Genomic DNA, 12,027 nt, shown 5'->3' on the forward strand with positions numbered 1-12,027 from the left:
CACCAGCAATCATTAACCCCAAGTTTACACAGCCCTGCTTCCCACTCAATCCCTCCCTCCCTCCCTCCCTCACACACACACACACACTCTAATTTAAGCAACCCTGACCCTTCACCCCACAACCCTTATATATGATAGCACTGTCCACACAGCACAGACAGGAGATGGGAACCATAACTAGACAGTAAAGAGGCCGTTGTATAAAAATGTTTATTTTGGTGATTAAATGATCCATTATCAAGGATGGAGGGGCCTCCTCACATGGCAACAACACTCAGTCATTATCATAGTCATCCATCAATAATATAATCATACCTAGCTCAAACGGTATGTATGCATATGGCAGTCTTAACAATAGAAAACTATTTCAAATAAAATAAAATAAAGTTTATATTGTGATAATCATAGAAAATTGGACCACGTTATAAAAAACGGGTGAAAACAATAGTGGACGAAAATAGAAAAGTGAAACCTTCCAGACCCCCCCCCCCCCATACACACATTTAAAAACACACGACAAGCATTAGTCAAATCACTCTTTTTGTTCAGCATAAATTGTTGTCTTTGTCGTCCTGTCTGAAGGGAACATTTCCCTTGGAACTGGTTCAGGGAACAGAACAGAAAACAGGAAAATAACTACATTTTCCAAGGAACAGAATCAGAACCCCCGAAGCATAGCTGTAACCCACTGACGTTACAAGCGTGATTCAGAAGATAGGGAAAGAGATTTTTAATTAGATGGATTAACTTTTTCAATGCTAGTTAGGATACTATAGTTATCACATTTCACATTGTATTTATTAACTACAAAAAGGTAAGATGTATTTTTAATTCTGGTGCCGCTCTGCACACACAAGCTCATTAGCTAGCTATAGCTAGTTCTGGTTCAATGTTAAGCCATCTCTGAAGTTCAAAGACATTCAAAGTTCCTCCAAAGAAGCCTTAGGTATAATTCTGTGGGCCTAATTCAGATAATGCATGTCACAACAAGATGCCCAGCGCTTTAAGCCAAGCTTCCTCCACCCGCAAAATTTCAGCTGCATGTAAACAACTCACTGAGCTATAGCTTGTCTGCCCCATATCAAGCTGCTCTATCTGAACTGCATGATTGGTGAAGTCATTTAATGTTGAGCAAATTATTATTTATTTTTGTACAATTTCAGAGGTTTAAAAGGGAACAGAAAGGAACAATATAAACTGTTACTTTTATTTGGTTCGAACCGGTTCAGAACTTTATTTTGCTGGTCGGAAAACAGTGGAATGTAACAAAATAAATAATGGTTCTGTTCAGAACGAAACGATTGGAAAATAATTTAGGTTCCAACCACTGGTTAGGAGGTACGTTTTGCCTGTCCTCTCCTCTGTCTCAGTGTCTCTGGCTCCTCCTTGTTAGACCCCTCACCCTCATCTGCCTCCGACGCTTGCCTCTTCTCCGCCATACTCACACACACTCCTGCTCGAAACAAACACAAGCTGTAGAGCACTAATAACACACTGTCTTTGTGTGTGTGTATGTGCTTTGTTCTGTGGGATCATCCTCTCACCTGCTCTCTCCTCCTTCCGCTTCTGTCGGGAAGGACAGAGGCAATCTGCAACCAGGACCAGCACCTACATACACACACACACACACACACACACACACACACACACACACACACACACACACACACACACACACACACAATGAGATAGAGACAAGTTTAAAGCAGCTCTGTTGAGTGGAGGGGAGGGTTGAGACAGGATCAGAGAAGTTAGACAGGGTCAACCTAAAATAAATACAACTATAGTAAATAATCTAGTTTAGAATGAAGGTAGTTTAAATTAGTTAAGAGGTTAATGTCAGTGTAGGCAGGAGTTGAGTTGAGTTCCAAACTTTAAGTAGAATGCAGCTGGTTACACAAGAGCAGCTGAGTGCATCCCACACATCTGTCCTCCTGCTGCTTCTCCAGTCTCCTCTACCAAGTCCTGAAATAGCAGCCATCCTCCCACTCCCACTCTTACATAAGATCACATTTCACTGCAGAGAAACTCCTCGAAGTGTGTGTGTGTTTGTTTGTGTGTCTACATACTCTAACAGGCTGTAAGAGAGAGACGATTTGGCATCTTTCTCAGAACAATGACATACTCAACATGTTCAGAACCCTTCAAAAGCATGTGTGTGACATAAAAATAGTGTTTTGTGTTTATTAACGGTTTAGTAGTAATACAATAATATAGTGAAATGATTATTAGTGTGTAACTCACCAGTCCCATCAGCAGCCCAGTGACAAGTGTTGCCATGGCAAAGGAGAGGTAGGAGCCCCACACCGGCATGCCCAAATCCCCCGTCAGATACCCATGAGTCCACTACACACGCACACACACGATTCTGAGTGAGTGTGGATCCTTTACACCATTTTCTCTGTGTGTGTGTGTGTGTGAGAGAGAGATTTGGCCTCACCCGGATCCACAGTGAAAGCCTGAAGAGTCCGGCCATGCAGCTCATCCTGGAGGGAGGAGATCCACAAAGTCAGAGGTAAGGTCAGAATATATTTACAGAAGACAAGACAAATTCCACATTTATGTATAATATACAGTACCAGTCAAAAGTTTGGACACACCTACTCATTCCTGGATTTTTCTTTATATTTACTATTTTCTAGATTGTAGAATAATAGTGAAGACATCAAAACTATGAAATAACACATATGGAATCATGTAGTAACCAAAAAAGTGTTAACAAATCAAAATATATTTTATATTTGAGATTCTTCAAAGTAGCCTCCTTTTGCCTTGATGAAAACTTTGGACCCTCTTGGCATTATCTCAACCAGCTTCATGAGGTAGTCACCTGGAATGCATTTCAATTAACAGGTGTGCCTTGTTAAAAGTACATTTGTGGAATTTCTTTCCTTCTTAATGCGTTTGAGCCAATCAGTTGTGTTTTGACAAGGTAGGGGTGGTATACAGAAGATAGCCCTATTTGGTAAAACACCAAGTCCATATTATGACAAGAACAGCTCAAATAAGCAAAGAGAAACGACAGTCCATCATTATTTTAAGACATGAAGGTCAGTCAATCTAGAAAATGTTGAGAATTTTGAAAGTTTCTTCAAGTGCAGTCGCAAAAACCATTAAGCGGTATGATGAAACTGGCTCTCATGTGGACGGCCACAGGAAAGGAAGACCCAGAGTTACCTCTGCTGCAGAGGATATAAGTTCATTAGAGTTGTCTGCACCTCAGAGTGCAGCCCAAATAAATGCTTCACAGAGTTCAAGTAACAGACGGTTGGGGAGTAACGGATTACATGTAATCAGTTGCACTACCAGCAAAAACATTCTAATCAGATTATAGATACTTTTGAAAAACTAGATGATTACTTTTAAATTCAGAAAATATGTTTGTGAAAATAAACCTAAGACACTTCAATGACATTCAAATCAGCATGGAAAAAAGGCACAAGTTTAAGTTTGTTCCACCTGAGTGAGTCTGACCACAAGTCAGAGACCGCTGTGATGACACACCAAATGTGTTTGCTGGATCGCAGGAAAAGAGCAGGAATAGGCTTTTGTAGGCTACAGTCCAAGCTATATCTTCCAATGGTGCGACTACTGTCGGCATCCAAAGATTATCCAACTTGAATAAACGCTTGGAGGTAAAGATGACAGTAATGATGTAGTCTATGGCAATACGGCTATCACTTATTATTGATATCTACATAGTGCATTGATGTGAATCACACTGCTGCTCTCTCATTTAGCTATTTGCGGTTGTTGTGGATGGCTGTCCACACATCTAAATATGTATTTCAACCCAATAATGGTTGAATTCAAGAAGTTTAAGCTGCCTATTAATCATTGTTTTTGAAACCATTGGACAGCCAGTGAAAAAAGCACTCTTGCAACAGCTGCATAGTGAAGATCCCAGCCTATGGAATAAAAGTGGAGCTTTTATTGCTCAATCTAACCTAATGGACATGCTCAAACTTGCACACTTTTGATAGACTTAAAGGGGCAATCTGTAGTTGCTACATCCATTTCTGGATTTATACTGTAAATTATTTCCATTGACTCTTGAAGAATACAGTTGAAGTCGGAAGTTTACATACACTTAGGTTGGATTCATTAAAACTAGTTTTTCAACCACTCCACAAATTTCTTGTTAACAAACTATAGTTTTGGCAAGTCGGCTAGGACATCTACTTCGTGCATGACACAAGTCATTTTTCCAACAATTGTTTACAGACAGATTATTTCACTTTTAAATCACTGTATCACAATTCCAGTGGGTCAGAAGTTTACATACACTAAGTTGACTGTGCCTTTTAACAGCTTGATGAATTCCAGCAAATTATGTTATGGCTTCAAACTCAGTGCCTCTTTGCTTGACATCATGGGAGAAACAAAAGAAATCATCCAAGACTTCAGAAAAAAAAGTGTAGATCTCCACAAGTCTGGTTCATCCTTGGGAGCAATTTCCAAACGCCTGAAGTGTGGAAACGTTCATCTGTACAAACAATAGTACGCAAGTATAAACACCATGGGACCACGCAGGTGTCATACCGCTCAGGAAGGAGACATGTTCTGTCTCCTAGAGATGAACATACATATGGTGTGAAAAGTGCAAATCAATCGCAGTACAACAGCAAAGGACCTTGTGAAGATGCTGGAGGAAACAGGTACAAAATTATCTACACTGCTCAAAAAAATAAAGGGAACACTAAAATAACACATCTTAGATCTGAATGAATGAAATATTCTTATTAAATACTTTTTTCTTTACATAGTTGAATGTGCTGACAACAAAATCACACTAAAATTATCAATGGAAATCAAATTTATCAACCCATGGAGGTCTGGATTTGGAGTCACACTCAAAATTAAAGTGGAAAACCACACTACAGGCTGATCCAACTTTGATGTAATGTCCTTAAAACAAGTCAAAATGAGGCTCAGTAGTGTGTGTGGCCTCCACGTGCCTGTATGACCTCCCTACAATGCCTGGGCATGCTCCTGATGAGGTGGCAGATGGTCTCCTGAGGGATCTCCTCCCAGACCTGGACTAAAGCATCCGCCAACTCCTGGACAGTCTGTGGTGCAACGTGGCGTTGGTGGATGGAGCGAGACATGATGTCCCAGATGTGCTCAATTGGATTCAGGTCTGGGGAACGGGCGGGCCAGTCCATAGCATCAATGCCTTCCTCTTGCAGGAACTGCTGACACACTCCAGCCACATGAGGTCTAGCATTGTCTTGCATTAGGAGGAACCCAGGGCCAACCGCACCAGCATATGGTCTCACAAGGTCTGAGGAACTCATCTCGGTACCTAATGGCAGTCAGGCTACCTCTGGCGAGCACATGGAGGGCTGTGAGGCCCCCAAAGAAATGCCACCCCACACCACCACGAAACCGGTCATGCTGGAGGATGTTGCAGGCAGCAGAATGTTCTCCACGGCGTCTCCAGACTCTGTCACGTCTGTCACATGTGCTCAGTGTGAACCTGTTTTCATCTGTGAAGAGCACAGGGCGCCAGTGGCGAATTTGCCAATCTTGGTGTTCTCTGGCAAATGCCAAACGTCCTGTACGGTGTTGGGCTGTAAGCACAACCCCCACCTGTGGACGTTGGGCCCTAATACCACCCTCATGGAGTCTGTTTCTGACCGTTTGAGCAGACACATGCACATTTGTGGCCTGCTGGAGGTCATTTTGCAGGGCTCTGGCAGTGCTCCTCTTTGCACAAAGGCAGAGGTAGCGGTCCTGCTGCTGGGTTGTTGCCCTCCTACGGCCTTCTCCACGTCTCCTAATGTACTGGCCTGTCTCCTGGTAGCGCCTCCATGCTCTGGACACTACGCTGACAGACACAGCAAACCTTCTTGCCACAGCTCGCATTGATGTTCCATCCTGGATGAGCTGCACTACCTGAGCCACTTGTGTGGGTTGTAGACTCCGTCTCATGCTACCACTAGAGTGAAAGCACCGCCTAGCATTCAAAAGTGACCAAAACATCAGCCAGGAAATATAGGAACTGAGAAGTGGTCTTTGGTTACCACCTGCAGAACCACACCTTTATTGGGGGTGTCTTGCTAATGGCCTATAATTTCTACCTGTTGTCTATTCCATTTGCACAACAGCATGTGAAATTTATTGTCAATCAGTGTTGCTTCCTAAGTGGACAGTTTGATATCACAGAAGTGTGATAGACTTGGAGTTACATTGTGTTGTTTAAGTGTTCCCTTTATTTTTTTGAGCAGTGTATATCCACAGTAAAATTAGTTCTATATCGACATAACCTGAAAGGCCGCTCAGCCAGGAAGAAACCACTGTTCGTGTTGCCCAGCAACAGCCCCAAAACATCACTGCTCTAGAGGAGATCTGTATGGAGGAATGAGCCAAAATACCAGCAACAGTGTGTGAAAACCTTGTGAAAACGTTTGACCTCTGTCATTGGCAACAAAGGGTATATAACAAACTATTGAGATAAACTTTTGTTATTGACCAAATACTTATTTTCCACCATAATTTGCAAATAAATTCATTAAAAATCCTACAATGTGATTTTCTGGATTTTTTTTCTCATTTTGTCTGTCAAAGTTGAAGTGTACCTATGATGAAAATTACAGGCCTCTCTCATCTTTTTAAGTGGGAGAACTTGCATAATTGGTGGCAGACTAAATACTTTTTTGCCCCACTGTAAATCCTTCATGAGCTTAGTACAACTGTCATACTCTATCAGAACCCCAAATATAAACTTGTTTTATCCCAGTGTAAACATTGTAAATGTAAACCAACCCTTAAAGTACATTTTAACATCCATATATGGCCAGCTATGAAACTTGAACATTAATTTATCCCGCAATAGACGTCATTCAATTGGTAACATAAATTTTTGTCTTCTAATGCCTCTTAAGGGGAAATAAATCTAAAACTAACAGAATGTAATTAGATTACGTTACTGAGTTTGGGTAATCCAAAAGTTATGTTACTGACTACAATTTTGGACAGGTAACTAGTAACTGTAACAGATTACATTTAGAAATCTGTCCTTTGGTCTGAGTCCAAATTTGAGATTTTTGGTTCCAACCGCCGTGTCTTTGTGAGACGCAGAGTAGGGGAACGGATGATCTCTACATGTGTGGTTCCCACCGTGAAACATAGAGGTGTGATGGTGTGGGCGTGCTTTGCTGGTGACACTGTCTGTGATTTATTTAGAATTCAAGGCACACTTAACCAGCATGGCTACCACAGCATTCTGCAGCGACATCCCATCTGGTTTGCGCTTAGTGGGAGTATCATGTGTTTTTCAACAGGAAAATGACCCAAAGCACAACTCCAGGCTGTGCAAGGGCTATTTGACTAAGAAGGAGAGTGATGGAGTGCTGCATCAGATGACCTGAATCACCCAACTTCAACCCAGTTGAGATTGTTGAGTCGGACCGCAGAGTGAAGGAAAAGCAGTCAACAAGCGCTCAGCATATGTGGGAACTCCTTCAAGACTGTTGGAAAAGCATTCCTCATGAAGCTGGTTGAGAGAATGCCAATAGTGTGCAAAGTTGTCATCAAGGCAAAGGGTGGCTACTTTGAATAATCTCAAATATAAATATATGTTGATTTGTTTAACACTTTTTTGGTTACTACATGATTTCATGTGTTGTTTCATAGTTTTGATGTCTTCACTATTATTCTACAATGTAGAAAATAGTTTTTAAAATAAAAAATAAAAAAGTTAAAACCCTGGAATGAGTAGGTGTGTCCAAACTTTCGACTGGTATTGTATATGGTGTGTATATTTACAGAGGAGAAGTAGGAGACTTCCATGAAGGCAGTGGTTCCACCTCCTCCCACCTCCTGTTAGAGACATATGTATGGAACTCCTCCGCCTCACGGACAGACACATACCTCCTCACGCTACCCTCCTTTACACTGTAGAATACACACACAGATAAATGCTGTATACAAAGTTAGAAAGGTTAAAGGTCATGGATCAAAGGACAGGGTCAAAGGTTAACTGAGATACTAACTGGAAAATGGTTGGCAGTGTGGTAACCAAAAATCGTCCACTGAGACCTGAAAGAAAAGAAACACACATACATACGAGAGAAAGGAGAGATGGATGGTTAGAAGGAGCCTCAGTATGGCATTGAATCTCACACAGCAAGGAGAAGACAATATTGAGGACAGTAAGAGCCAACAGTATCAACTTCATAATATTTCCATACCAGGCTGTTCAGTGACGTCCACTTCTCCTACAGAAACCCCCATGGCTGCTGCCAGGCTGGAGAATCTCTCCCACTGCTCCTTCAGCTGGGCACATGCCGGGCACCAGGGAGCAACACTATACACACACACATTTATCTATGGACATTATGGAGATTCTATAGGTGGGTGGTGTTCAGAGCACAAGTCAGGTGTTCTAAAAACCACATCTGAATCAATCATAGACGTCTATGATTCACTATTTGGACAGCAAAGTATAGTTCAGTACAGTAGAGCAGGGGTTCCCAAATGTTTTCACTCAGGCCCCCCTTCCAGCATTTCGTTCAGAACTGAAAATTAACCTGGTTTCAACATCCAGAAAATACTTATTTTCAACGTCAGGAAAATACGTTGGCATGATCTATATAGGTTGAAGAGAGCATAGTTTCACATTCAATGTTCCATCAACTTCAACATGAAACATCTGAATTATTGGAATAGAATACACTCACTCTGGACCTAGACCAAAAGTTTTACTCTAAAATCTTATTCGGCCCTTAATAGCTTAAATTATATATATCCTCCTTCCCCCCTCCCGTTTTCATCTTCCGCCAAACATGCATACATCAGATCATCAGTACGACTTCGTACTGTACTCACAACTTTATCATCCACTCGCCATCCATAGTGACCGTCCAGTTAGCATCTGTTATTGTCAGGACGCCTGTCTCTGTTTCTGCTACAGCAGAACTTGCGATGGAGCTGACTAATATTATTGAGAGGAGTGGTTGGAAAAGATGACTACATGATAATTTACATGAAGGTGAATTAGTTTGACATAACAGTTTACAGGAACGTTTTGTTTTCAGCTGCGCCATGTTGCTGTTCCGAAACGAAAACTGCCTAGAACGCTAAACACGGAAGTAACAGAAACAGGGATTTTTTTTAAGGTCGACCGGCGCATCTAACAACCTGAAGTGTGTGCGTGTGTCATTGTTTGTGTGTGTTTGTGCGTGCGTGTGTTTTTTAAGGTGGTCTGCTATACCACAGACAGATGGATCTAAAGGTAGTGAAAAATGATTTATTGGTGTCTCTATTCTGAAAGGGAAAAGGCAATGACCACACACATGGGAAATTGTGAAACTAAAGGTAGGTGTCCCTCTGTTGGTTAATGGGAATCTGAATGAGAAGGCCTTAATACAAATTAGTGTCCCTATAACCTTGTCCCTAATGGTTTGTAACTTTATAATTTCTATGAGCAAACAGTTACAGTGTCTGCCTGTCCCCAAACAAAAAATACTATTTACATTTGGGAAGTGCTAGTTGTTTTTAAATATATTTTTGAAAGATATGTATAAAATACACTGATCTGTACAGTATGTAATGTATAGCAATGCACACATAATGGGCATGTAAATTATGATAGAACACATATCAAAACAATGTGAGCATGACAGAGGGAGGGATATGCTTGAGTTTTTTATTCGCTGTCACCAAATAATTTTTTCAATTCTGAAATGTTCTTTTTTTCATTGAACATTTAAAACATACAATATACTTGCAGTGAAGCCGCTCAACAACTACATCACATTAGTCATCTAACAGACTCCCATCCAGAGTGACACACAGAAGCAACCAGGGTCAATGCCCTGCTCAAGGGCATGTCAACAGATCTCCCACAAGGTCAAAAACGGGGACACGAACCAGCAATCCATCAGCCACCGACCCAAGCTCCCAAATGCCAGGCCACCAGCCTCCCAAACGCCAGGCCACCAGATCCCCTCCACAGTTCCCCCCGAGAAAAATGCATAAATTAAATAATTCCATTCCCCACCCCCAAGACCCACCCGCCCCCCCCATGGACCAACAACGAACAAAATTAACAAACACCTGCATGACATCCGCCTAAGGCAATGTTCTGAAATATTCTTATTTTTGTCTTTTAAAATGCTGAAAAATCCATTTATGGATGTGGGAAAATCCACTCTGGACAAATGGCCTGTGGGACAAAAAGAAAATGATTTATATCATTGCTACTTTAGCCATGTGTTATACTAAGTAAAAGAACAGCTAATAAAATGTATATACTTGGAAGGATTGTACAGAAACATACCTCAGTAGGGTAGAGTGCCAACACGAGTGTGTGGGAGGGAGCTGGCCAGGGAGTGGCCTAGGCATCTGAGTTGGAGCTCTTGTGATGGTCAAATCAGGGTGCATTTTGTAGAGCATCTGCCCAATATACTTGCTGTTATTGAAAGAAAACTATCCAGGTGAAAGCTATGATCCCTTATTGATGTCACTTGTTAAATTCACTTCAATCAGTGTAGCTGAAGGGGAGAAGACAGGTCAAAGGATTTTTAAGCCTTGAGATAATTGAATGTGCAAGACAAAAGATTTAAGTGCCTTTGTTCGGGTATGGTAGTAGGTGCTAGATGCACCAGTTTATGTAAAGAACTACACCGCTGCTGGATTTGTCATGCTCAACAGTTACCTGTGTGTATCAAGAATGGTCCACCACTTAAAGGACATCCAGCCAACTTGACACAACTGTGGGAAGCTTTGGAGTCAACATGGGCCAGCATCCCTGTGGAATGCTTTCGACACCTTGTAGAGTCCATGCCCTGATGAATTGAGGCTGTTCTGGGAGCAAAAGGGGGGTGGTACAACTCAATATTAGGAAGATCTTCCTAAAGTTTGCTACACTTAGTGTATAACCATATCATAAAAATAACAATCAAAGTCTAGGAGGAAGTGTAGTTCAGTTGATAAAGATGAGTCTTAAGGCCTGCTTTAAAAGCCCCGACAGTCTGAACAGCCCTGAGATTGTCAGGAAGGGTGTTCCAAAGGTGTGGGTCGTGGGAGGAAAAGGCACGGTCCTACATTGTTCGGCATCGGGTCCTGAGTTGATGAAACAGTTTGGCATGCCTTGACCATATGCGTGGAGGTTCATAGGGGGAGAGTAGATCTGACAGGTTGGTAGGTCTGATACCATTTAGGGCTTTGAGGAACAGGTAGCCAATGAAGGTCAGCAAGGAAGTGGGTGATGTGGCCAGATGTTTGTGTTTGTGTCAGAATCCTTGCAGCACTGTAATTTATTAATTGAATTTGCAAGTAGGCCCCTAAGTACTGCATTCCCATAATCGTATTTATATCATACATACAGTATATTAGTAAGATTCTCACAGTTAAAATACAAAAGTCATCCTGTCACATTCTAACCTTTATTTCCTTTGTTTTGTCTTTATTTTGTATGGTCAGGGCGTGAGTTGGGGTGGGCAGTCTATGTTTGTTTTTCTATGTTTGGTTTCTGTTTCGGCCTAGTATGGTTCTCAATCAGAGGCAGGTGTCGTTAGTTGTCTCTGATTGAGAATCATACTTAGGTAGCCTGGGTTTCACTGTTGGTTTGTGGGTGTTTGTTTCCGTGTGAGGGTTTTTGTCGCCACACGGTACTGGTTCATTCATGTTCACATTTATTGTTTTGTATTTTACAGTGTTCAGTTTATTTATTAAAGTAATCATCATGAACACTTACCACGCTGCATCTTGGTCCGATCCTTACTCCTCTTCAGACGAAGAGGAGATCTGCCGTTACACATCCACTACTTTAAACTGACATTAATTAAAGTGAATACATTAGCCTTGCCCTATGTTTTGAATGCAGACAACCCGAGGAAGAATATAACAGCAATGTAAATGAAGCTACAGAGAAAAAGATGAATCCACAAAAATTTCTCTATAGAATGAATAAATAACATGTTCCTTACCAATTTGTCTTTGTCATCAGGTAGATACATCGTTTTCTTTTTCCACCAAAGACCCAGCTGAGCCAGCCAACACTTTTAGGTGTCTTATGGA

At 41.5% G+C, this 12,027-nt stretch overlaps 1 protein-coding gene across 2 annotated transcripts; it reads right to left on the reverse strand.

The window, feature by feature from the left end:
* Positions 1 to 192: 192 nt before the first annotated feature.
* tmx4 (thioredoxin-related transmembrane protein 4) lies at positions 193 to 9,153 on the reverse strand. Of its 2 annotated transcripts, XM_020501311.2 has the most exons (8): positions 8,833 to 9,153; positions 8,196 to 8,311; positions 7,998 to 8,043; positions 7,771 to 7,899; positions 2,441 to 2,486; positions 2,245 to 2,346; positions 1,545 to 1,608; positions 193 to 1,453 (listed from the first exon to the last, which is right to left on the reverse strand). In XM_020501311.2, the coding sequence occupies exons 1-8, from the start codon at positions 9,048 to 9,050 to the stop codon at positions 1,332 to 1,334; spliced, it is 843 nt and encodes a 280-aa protein (XP_020356900.1). In that variant the 5' UTR covers positions 9,051 to 9,153; the 3' UTR covers positions 193 to 1,331. The 2 variants fall into 2 exon arrangements, with proteins under 2 accessions (XP_020356900.1, XP_031643930.1); XM_031788070.1 differs by having other exon boundaries at positions 2,245 to 2,486; positions 8,833 to 9,107.
* Positions 9,154 to 12,027: the final 2,874 nt, after the last annotated feature.

Source organism: Oncorhynchus kisutch, linkage group LG14 (genome assembly GCF_002021735.2).
Source record: "Oncorhynchus kisutch isolate 150728-3 linkage group LG14, Okis_V2, whole genome shotgun sequence".
Classification (NCBI taxonomy): Eukaryota; Metazoa; Chordata; class Actinopteri; order Salmoniformes; family Salmonidae; genus Oncorhynchus; species Oncorhynchus kisutch.

Excerpts from the sequence above, each read along its gene's own strand:
- tmx4 (XM_031788070.1), bottom strand. The coding sequence starts at position 9,050 with ATGGCGCAGCTGAAAACAAAACGTTCCTGTAAACTGTTATGTCAAACT. Across the intron at positions 2,487-7,770 it reads AAGTCTCCTACTTCTCCTCT|GATGAGCTGCATGGCCGGAC; the intron begins GTAAATATACAC and ends TCCTCCCTCCAG. Across the intron at positions 1,454-1,544 it reads GCGGAAGGAGGAGAGAGCAG|GAGTGTGTGTGAGTATGGCG; the intron begins GTGAGAGGATGA and ends TGTTTCGAGCAG.